Source organism: Mytilus galloprovincialis, chromosome 6 (assembly GCF_965363235.1).
Source record: "Mytilus galloprovincialis chromosome 6, xbMytGall1.hap1.1, whole genome shotgun sequence".
NCBI classification, from domain to species: Eukaryota; Metazoa; Mollusca; class Bivalvia; order Mytilida; family Mytilidae; genus Mytilus; species Mytilus galloprovincialis.
The window spans coordinates 96227366-96238306 of NC_134843.1; the positions used below are offsets into that span (position 1 = coordinate 96227366).

General features: G+C 31.7%; 1 protein-coding gene across 2 annotated transcripts; it reads left to right on the forward strand.

Annotated features, from left to right (window-relative positions):
• Positions 1–106: 106 nt before the first annotated feature.
• Positions 107–10164, forward strand: LOC143080831 (dehydrogenase/reductase SDR family member 1-like). Of its 2 annotated transcripts, none has more exons than XM_076256892.1 (10): positions 107–243; positions 1536–1656; positions 2779–2843; positions 3298–3441; positions 4464–4543; positions 4944–5076; positions 5941–6093; positions 7068–7152; positions 8225–8305; positions 9848–10164. In XM_076256892.1, the coding sequence occupies exons 2-10, from the start codon at positions 1545–1547 to the stop codon at positions 9982–9984; spliced, it is 990 nt and encodes a 329-aa protein (XP_076113007.1). In that variant the 5' UTR covers positions 107–243; positions 1536–1544; the 3' UTR covers positions 9985–10164. The 2 variants fall into 2 exon arrangements, with proteins under 2 accessions (XP_076113007.1, XP_076113008.1); XM_076256893.1 differs by having other exon boundaries at positions 119–161.
• The last annotated feature ends 777 nt before the right edge of the window (positions 10165–10941 follow it).

The window sequence follows — 10941 nt, forward strand, 5'->3', positions numbered from 1 at the left end:
ATTCCTATTTTTGTATTGACACACCTTTCATCGAATTTAAACGATAAACCTTTTTGTTATGGTAACAATAATTAAAATAAATCATTTTCATTAATGTCGTCCGTCACCTGGATGTGTTTGTTTTTGATAATAGTTAGAAAGATTATAGGATACAGTAACTAGTGAGGATTTACTTTGTGAACAGTAAAATTCAGTTAATAAACACATGATTAAAGAAATTTATTACAAATAGACATTGAAAAGGTGAGTAACTTTTCGTATACACTTTTATTTTTGTTTAATCTTCACCTGTTGTCCGACCCATATAAAGTAGCCATTGAATATGATAAGTTACCTGTTGATAAGTACAAAGTTCAAACTTATTGTTAATTTTGTATTTCGGTTCATGTTATCTTAGCGCAAAATATGATGAAATGTTCTTTCCAACCTTTCCCTGTTTACTAGCTGTTCCATTTAATGAAGCGTAAATCTTCAATAAATCGATGATAACGTTTTCTATTAGTTTTAAACATATTTATTTATAGTGGATTGGGAAACAAGTTTTGCAACTTATATTAATCGCTTTCCACTTTGCGGATGCGAGTGCTGCCTTGTAGCGGCATTAGCCTACTCTTTTTCGAAATCTACAAGGGTGTCTTTAAGGTGCAAGAGATATGACTCCTCTTAACACGTGTCAACCATTTATCGTCCCCTTTCGACGGACTATCATCGTTTCCTCAAGAATATACTCGCAAATGGTGTCAAGGGAGAGCCGAAAATTGAGTTCCTGAAATTTTCATCCCGAACGGTAATCGAACCAGGAACCTTTGTGTTAGTAGTTCGATGCACTAACCACTACACCACGGCTTTCTTTTCTATTTCCTTGTCCATTGGGACCAGATCATCTGTTTATCCCATGATCTAAACGTCTACCAGATAATTACAAATTTCATAACGGTATTTTGACTTTTGCCTAAAATGTGTATATAAATTGGAACTCAAATGAAATGTTAAGCAAGTAGAAGGTTTTGGCCGCAATATATATTAAAAACAATACAAGAAAATGTTGTATGATATCAAATGAGATAACTATCCACGAGAGACCACATAACATAATAACATCTGTGGTATTAATTTTACGTACTTATTTGCACCTAAAAGTTACTGTACAGTCTTCAACAATTTGAATAATCCATTTCGTAGCAGTTCAACCCACTGTTTTTACATACCACTGTCATTGTTTAATGTTTCTGTATCTAGTTCCGTAATATGACAGACTTTAATCGATTTTTTTCTCAAATAATGGTTATAGGCGGACCAGAAAAGAAAAGGACGGTTCATGATAAAAAAAAAATCTTAAAATGTCCTGTACCAAAGATACGGCAGTTGTTATCAAATTGTTCGTTTCTGTATGTATGTTGACGTTTGCTTTTGTCGCACTTCAGTATTTCTGTTGAATAGTTGATGTGATGCCCTCGGTTTTGCTTAATAATCCTTTTTTTTTCAATCGATTAATGACCTGTGATCACCAGTATACTACTGATGTTTTTTTACAGGACACAAAAATGGATAGTTCTATGTCTGGAAAAGTATGTATTGTCACTGGAGCGACAAGAGGAATAGGAAAAGGTATAGCGTTACAGCTAGGACAAGCTGGAGCTACAGTATATATAACAGGTGAGTAAATATATTGTGACTAAAGCAACTGGAGATGTCGATAAAGGTATAGTATTGCAGCTAGATAGAACTGCAGTTCATATAACTTGTGAGTGAATAATGTATCGTAAATGGAGAAACTAGAGGTATTAGTAAGGGGATGGCTCTACAACTGGGTGAGGCTGTAGCTACAGTACATATACTAGTAACTGGTTAGTACAATGCATTGTGACCAGAAATTGGTAAAGGTATATTATAACTGCTTCGAAATGCTATTGCGTATATAACAGGTTCGCAAGACATCGGAAATAAAGATTCAACTCCATATTAATAAAATCGAGCATTGAAACAGGCAATGTGTTTAAAGACAACAACCCGACCAAAAAGCAGAAAATAGCACAAACCCACCAATGGGTCTTCAGCGCAGCGAGAAATTCCTGCACCCGTCGCGGGCTTCAGCTGGCCTCTAAACAATAATATATATACTATTTCAGCGATTAAATGGAAGCCACATTTAACTCCTCAATATGATATAAACCAAAATTAGTAAGACTAACAAAGGCTAGAGGTTCCTTGCTTAGAACAGGCGCATACACACAGCGGGTGTCACAGGTTTCTTCAGATCTCAACCATTCTCACAAACCCTTAGCCAATATGGATTAAACAAATACACATGCATACGAACAGAAATACTCAGTTAAAAAGAAGCTCTAGACCTCTGTTTAACTGACAGTAAGAAAATATATTCATCATATTAAAATCAAGCACTAGATGTTTATAAAGGCTGGCATAACATAATTAACAGATGCTCAACACAAAAGGTTATCATAACTGCCGATTTATGAATATCTATGACGATATTTTTGCAGTTTTGTCAAAAATATATAGATGATATATTTCTATTCATGTATACGATATCCACCTATATGATCAGAATAGCCATACAACATTGCCACTGCTAGAGAAAACGCATGCGATGAATAACATTCGACAAGAGGCTCAAACGTATAGTCATTTTTTTATATCTTCAAAGCAAACGGTTGTTTTAGAGAGTTTTTATTTGAATTGATGGCTGTTTTGTTATAAATGAATATTATTTTCAAACCATTCTCTTTAAATGTGTGTTTTTGCATCAATTGATAGGAAGAACACTTACTTCATCAAAGGATGATCCGGTTGGAGGTTCCTTGACAGAAACAGCAGAGGAGGTAAACAAAGTTCCAACAACAAATTATTTAGCTACACCATAAACACACATTTCGTTGTATAGTTCTTTACAAGTTTTATTACCGTTTGATTACCCATTGAAGAATAGCTCAATTTTTTTGAGTGATTTTTTAACGCCGCATCAGCACAAAATTGTCTATTTCGCGTCGACATTGTCTTTGAATCATCATAATTATTAATAACGAACATCAAATCCATTTAGAATGGTAAATCTTATTTAAGTAGTAGCGATACTACTGGGAAAGTCAACTGAACCAAATCCTGTTTAAAAAATACTTGATACTGACTTCATTGTTAGAAGTTTTTCATTAAATGGTTAAACTTTTAAACAGTTGATGTGTTTCCTTTCTTTTTAGTTTGTAATCCAGATGTTTTTTTCTCAATCGATTTAAGACTTTTGATATAAGCGGTATACTACTGTTGCCTTTATTTAAGATTGAGAAGCGAGGAGGAAAATGTATTCCAGTGCAGTGTGATCACACCAAAGACAGTGAAATCGAAGAATTGTTCAGTCGGGTATCAAAGGAACAAGATGGCTGCCTAGATCTTCTTGTCAACAATGCATACGCTGCTGTCAAGGTGATTTTTGACATATCAGTTTCGCTGTTGTAAGACGACTGAATTTGTTTCGTAATTGTATATGAATTATGCACAGTACTTGTGCTTTGTTTTTGTCGTCTGTATTACCAATTCATCACATATCTTAATTACTGTGTTTCGTTTGTATATATAAAAAATTTACAATGCAATACGCTAGACGCGCGTTGCGTCTACAGAAGACTCTTTATTGACGCTCAGATCAAAATAGTTAGAAAGTCAAACAAGTACAAAGTTGAAGTGTATATAAGTAAGTTAGTTATGTAATACGTCATGAAACAAACACCATTGACAAAACTGAAACACATGATGTGGTGTCCTCTGTTAAAAAAGACAAATCAAATTCATATATTTAAAAACCCATTTTTTCTATATCTTTTGGATGTCTCAAATTTAGTCAAAGTCTTTAGTCTAAGAAATTTTGTATATCTTTTGTATTCACTTTTGCATTCAATCTTTTGGGCTTTAAGAGTTTGGCACATGACAAATACAATTGTCAAGACAGAAGCTAACCTGTAGTTTTTGTTGCATTTGGTTGTGTTTTTCTTCGCATTAAATGACAAAGAGAGACGAAAGATAACAACAAGGTATACAAACTCATAAGTCGAAAATACAATGACAACACCTTGCCAAAAATATGGAAAGGTAAAATAACAAAAATACAAAACTCCGAAGAAAATTCAAAACAGAAAGCCTCTAATCGAATGGCAAGATTAAAAGCTCAAACACATCAAAAGAATGAATAACAACTGTCATATTCCTGATTGGTACAGGCATTTTCTTATGTACAAAATGGAGGGTTAAATCTGGTTTTAAAGCTAGCTAAACCTCTCACTTGTATGACAGTCACATAAAATGATATTATATTACGAGAACAAAGGACGAACAACAGTATACAAAACACAAAAATGTAGGGTTTTGAAAGAGTGTCCTTTTACACCAAAGAAAGAGAGAAAATCAAAGAATCTGCATACAATTATTACACGTTAATTTATTACATATAGGCTATAGCGGAAAATATAGGAGTACCATTCTGGGAACAACCTATCTCAATGTGGGATACTGTCAATAATGTCGGTCTTAGGTAAGTACATAACTACCTATCTCAATGTGGGATACTGTCAATAATGTTGGTCTTAGATAAGTACACAATATTAAATATATGGATGTACTTACAGATAGACCCAAATGACGTTGTAAGAAGATGGAGGTTAATCTAGAAAAAAGCTTCAGACGCTCGCAATTTATTTTCATGTCTTTGTTTGTAAATAAAAGTTATGTTATCTATATTGTATCCCACTTAAAATAAATATGGTGAAAAAATATTACTACAGAGCATCAATGACACATGCGTTGTTGCTTTAAATTCTATTTTAAAAATAAACTTTTCTTTTACTACTAGTTTCAATTAATGTCTTAAAAATTCTTTCTTTTAAGCAATACTCATTCTAGATACATGATTGAAAATATGTATCTTTTTGTAGGAATAACTACTTATGTTCGGTTCATGCAGCCAAATTGATGACAGTAAGAAAATCTGGTCTGATTGTTAACATATCATCAATTGGAGGGCTTCGGTATTTGTTTAATGTACCATATGGTGTTGGGAAAGAGGCTGTGAGTAATAGGCTGTCGATTTGTAATTGTAGACATTTTATTTTTACCCTAATCCATACCAAGAACGAGAAATTTGGTTGGTGTTTATACTAGTTACCTCGGAAATGAAACAATAGGAAACTGAAGAAAAAAAAATAATATAAAACCAAATGTTACAATAGTGTTCAACATGTAAATTAGTACATGCACCCTAATCTATATAGAAGTTAAAGAACGCCATCTGCTCTTTTTTAAGAGAGTTTTCATTTCCTTGTGTAAGTCATCATTATTTAAACTAAGTGGAATAATTATCTATATTATTTGCTATTATTTCTAATTTGAGGTCTATATTATTCATGTTCAGACCTGGGAAAGGGTTGTCGGCATTTGATGCTTCGTGTATAATACACAGCTACTTTTGCATAGGTACTATTTCTGTACCAAACATCTGTAGTACCGGAAATCTACTTTTTATATTCAGTATTATTTTGTTACGATAAAAATATTGTAATATTTAGGTAGCTGTATTTTACAATACTTGATTTGTACTTAAAATTAAAGTACTACAGATTGTTGGTTGCACAGTTACATTTTCAGCATTTTGAAAGTTTGTATTTTTCAAATCTCATAAAGTTATGATGTTCAAACATGAAATACTGTGATCATTGTTGCTATTATTTTTGTACCAATATTTTAAGTACAGATCAAGTACTGGAAAATACAAGTACCTAAATATTACAATAATTCTAAAGTAAAGAAATAGTACTAAATATTAAAAGTAAATTCCCAGTACTACAGATTTTGGGTACAGAAATAGGACCTATTTAAAAGTAGCTGTGTAAATGTTTAGATAATTGTAGCCTATGTAACAAATACTTTTTTCAGATGGATAGAATGGCTGCGGATTGTGCTGTTGAACTGAAGAAAATGAATGTATCGTTTGTCAGTTTATGGCCTGGTCTTGTAAAGACAGAGCATATGGAACATATGATTGAGACAGACGTGATAAAGAAATTTGATAAAGCAGTACCTGAAGGTGTAAGAATATAATTCTGATAGGTTAAGTTATGGCAATAGTATTTCACGGATGTTTTGATCACCTACACCAATAAAAAAAAGTCAAACCAAGGTAACAAACAAAATATGGAAATCACACGAACTCAATAAAGGCAACAGTAGTATTCAAAAGGTCAAAAATCGATTGCGAGAAAAAAAATCCGGGTTTCAACTAAAACTCAGGGAAATACAACAACTATAAAAGGAAAGGAAAAGGAACTCTGAAGTGAACTAAAAACCCGCTTACATACATACAAACGAACTATTTGATAACAACTGTCAAAAAAGAGCGAAAACTGTCATGAATGCATATTGTTTTCATTGGTATAAAAATTGATTTTGTTGTCAGTAAATTAAAAGCCAACTAAATATTACTAGTATGTTGTATACATATACATATACATATTCATGGATCTACAACAACCTGTCGATACCTGTAACTTGGCATTGCACAAGGTCATGTTTTTCTCTGACTGTTTATGACGTCTTTACACTAAATCCATTGGATGTTGGATGTGTACGGATTGATAGTTTAGTCTTAGATGCATGATTTTTTTTATTAGTTGTTAGTGGCTTTGAACTAGCTGTCAGATAACATTATTTTTTATTGCGGTTTTTTTTTTTTTTTTTTTAAACCTTTAACAATCTCTGTTAACTTATTTTCATCTGTTCTACAATCTTACGATTAAGAGCATGCCATGTTTTACAAAACTTGTCTTTTGATAAAGACCGTGTGTTTAACGATAGATTTTAAATGTGCTTATTGTTGGGTTTCTGCCTAATTGGGGTAGATTATTTAATTCATTTTTAGATCATTGTTTATTATTTTTCAAAAGATTTCAATTAAAGCCATATATTGATTAGAATGTCTGTTTAGATAGTTGACCAACAAAAAAAAAACTAGATTAGTTTTTAAAATTTAAAAAATTTTACAAATATGAAACATATACTTTAAGATGCCAAAGGTTGATACAGGTGAGATGGTCGAAAATGCAGAGACCACTGAATTTGCAGGCAAAGCTATCGTTGCCTTGGCAACAGGTATGTGGACTTGTTCAAAAATATTTAAATTATCCACTTAATAGAAGTTATCATACACAATGTTCCTACAACTGTCCACAGGGTAAATTTTGTTTACATCATCTCTATTATTTATCACAATACAGCATGCACTGATACTGCAACTCAAAAAAAAATTAAACATTTGAGGCGTAAACTATTTTAATACTAGTTTATGTAGCCTTTTGGGTACAGAAGGAACTTTTTTTAATGTTTTAACAGTTTCGAAAATACTTTAATAAATGAAGCAGTTTAATGTAGCTTTTGTGTTTCTTTGCATTTGCTAAAAGTTATGTTCAAAAAGTTGTACGCCATCCAAAACTTACCATTAGATATAATCACCAACGAACACAAATGAAATTATGAAATAACACAAAACTAGTCGACTTAAGAGAAATTATCAAAAGTTATGCGACAATACAAATTAAAATTTCCTTGAAATTACAATTATTTGTATTATCTGTGCAAATAAAAATTATGTTTACCCTTGATCTTAATATTGCAGTTGATGGTTTGAATTACTAACTCATGTAATACCTTTTTTAAGAGTAGAACTGTTCTTTTTCTTGATTTGGTTGTACATTGATTTATTTGGCAATATACAGCTGCACGTAGTGGATTTGTAAAGTTTTCAGGGAACAATATTACTCGTTTCTCCAACAGTCAAGAAAACAGAATAAATCTTTATTTTAGGAAAGATAATGACAGAGGCAAATTTCATTCATAATGAAATATATACAATGAAATAAAGAAAAGCATAACGATGTAGTCAATAAATCAAATATCTTATTATTTTCATTATTGTGGATTCGTTGTTATTAGTTGAACACCAATTTTTGTGGAATTTGTATATACAGGTGAACCACAATTGTCAATTTTCACCGAAATACATTTTTTTCCTCAAGCGTGTTTGAAGATTTCATACATACCACGAACTTCAATATCCACGAAAATGCAATTTTTCACAACCCACAAAAACAAATCAATATATTGTACACGAGGTAACTATGTAAATCATGAAAATTATTTAAACAAAATTCTGTGTTCATTTCAGATCCAAAAATAATTAAAAAATCTGGAAGAATTTTAACAACTGCAGACCTAGGAAAAGAATATGGATTTAAAGACATTGACGGTAAATACAATGTATATGTTTCCGCCTCGATCATATCGCAATATTATGCTCGATTCAGCTGTGGACGGTCTTGTTTTTCATCACCGATCATATAAAACCAAATGGTTTTTTAAATCATTACATTTGTATTTTCGTTTAGCAAAAATGTATCACAATATGTAAATAAACTCATCATAGATAACAGGATTAAAATTTTATATTTACGCAAGACGCGCGTTTCGTCTACAAAAGACTCATCAGTGACGCTGGAATAAAAAATGTTTAAAGCCAAATAGAGTAATAGCAAATGACCTATCTGGACTGTTACTGCGACCGTTTGCATGTTAAATATTTCTGCAGAGAGACTTAATAGTCTGGAGCAAGGAAAAATTTTAGTCAACATTTACATAAAGTCATGGAGAATGATCTGCTCATCATTCCAGAGCACATGATACCTACCGATTTTTGTGGGGCTTGTGCTGTTAAGTATTTAGTTTTCTAAATTATGTTTTGTTGTTTGTGGTTTTGTCGTTATTCACACTTTTGTATGTGAATACCCCTTGTGTGTTTTCAATCTCTCTTCTCAAACTTTTTTTGTCAAAAACTGACACTTAAAACATATATGCGTTCACCTTTTTAATAAATTTCAGCTTTGTCTTTGGGAATAAATTTTAAAACTTCATTGTCCGTGTTAAAAGAAAAAAATGAACTTAAAATTGTTAATGTTATCGGCTGATGCATGACGAAATTTGGAGGTTGTTGCCCCCTTTACAGTCCCTTTTGAATGAAATTAACCTATGGCTTACGAAATCCTCAATTGATAAATTTGTCCGCCTTTGTGTTTGCATTTCCTCTTAAGCTAGCGGAATTGGATATTGTATTCTACTCTTATTCTTAACCAAAGGATTTTCTTTAAAATATTTGCTTTGTCATATTTCCCCAAAAAATGTAATCTAACAAAAGAATGTATATATTTGAAATCAATAACTTTACCTACCTCTCTTAGATAATTAGTGAGTGGACTTAATAACGCAGCCGCTTTCAAAGATATTTCAGTTTCTATAACGACATTTTGTATGTTTAATTATTTTAAGTATCAGAACGATTTGAATTTCCCTAGAATTAAAGAAATTCCAACACCTTGCATACCTATGAACCATCGCTTTTGTAACAGATGATGTACAAGTTAGTTAGCTTATCCTATGTATACTTTTGTAACAGATGATGTATAAGTTAGTTAGCTTATCCTATGTATACTTTTGTAACAGATGATGTATAAGTTAGTTAGCTTATCCTATGTATACTTTTGTAACAGATGATGTATAAGTTAGTTAGCTTATCCTATGTATACTTTTGTAACAGATGATGTATAAGTTAGTTAGCTTATCCTATGTATACTTTTGTAACAGATGATGTATAAGTTAGTTAGTTTATCCTATGTATACTTTTGTAACAGATGATGTATAAGTTAGTTAGCTTATCCTATGTATACTTTTGTAACAGATGATGTACAAGTTAGTTAGCTTATCCTATGTATACCAATTGTTTTCCATATGATTGTAGGAAAAGATCCTCAGAACATAAGACAGGTGAAGTCCATTTTAAAACTGAGTCCAAGTACAAGACGGCTTGCCAGTGTTATTCCTGGTTTCGTTTACATTCCCAAATGGATGTTGGCTGCAGCAGGAAACAAGTTTTAAGTTATATCATTGTTTATGAATCATTTGTTGTAATATTACAACAGTAAACTGTCAATAACTGTCTGTGACATGTACAAACTATGCATCCTTCCAACACTGTAGTTATCCAAATAGATATTACAGCTATAAATTTGTGCATCATTTATAGAAATTGAAATTAAAATGTCAATATTAACTAAAGATGAAGTTTATTTTTTATTCATAATATTCATAAATATGTTTTCAGCAATCAAATTATATTTCTTGTTTCTTCATCATTACCTTCTGCCATCTCTGTTATCAAGTTTTAATATTTTTCATGCTATTCATTTCTAATAATATGGAATCCGATTGAAAAATAATTAAGAATAGATAGTTTTGTACACTTGTTTATTGAACAAGAAAAATAAATTAAACAAACCATGTATGTATATTGCAATCTTTAAGTCAAAGTTGTGAACTGTTAACATATTCATTAAACTGCAGTTCAGATAAATGTTCATTGTCCCCACTTCAACCAATAAGAAGGTTTAAAGTTTTAGGTTCGCCATTATTTGATAAATATATGCGACAAAAACATAGGTGCCTATAGATAAAAGTGTTATTGTCATGTATAAAAGAGGGGAAGGATAACAAAGGGATATTCAGTCTGATAAATCGAAAACAAGCGAACAATATCATGGCGAAAAACGAAAAACAGACAAACAGACACGACATGAATAACCAAAGACTAAGCAACAAAAACACAATCATAATGTTGCTGATTATTTACTGTGGTTTCCTGAATGCTTAGGCCTATCTCAATAGCAGTTGCTCAAACAGTTTCCCAAAATTGCAGTTAGAATTGCAGAGGAAAATCAAAACGGAAAGCCCCTAATCAAATTGCAAAATTAAAAGCTCAAACACGTCAAACGAATCGATAACAACTGTCATATTCCTGACTTGGTATCAAACTTTTAGAAATTTACCTGTGACGTC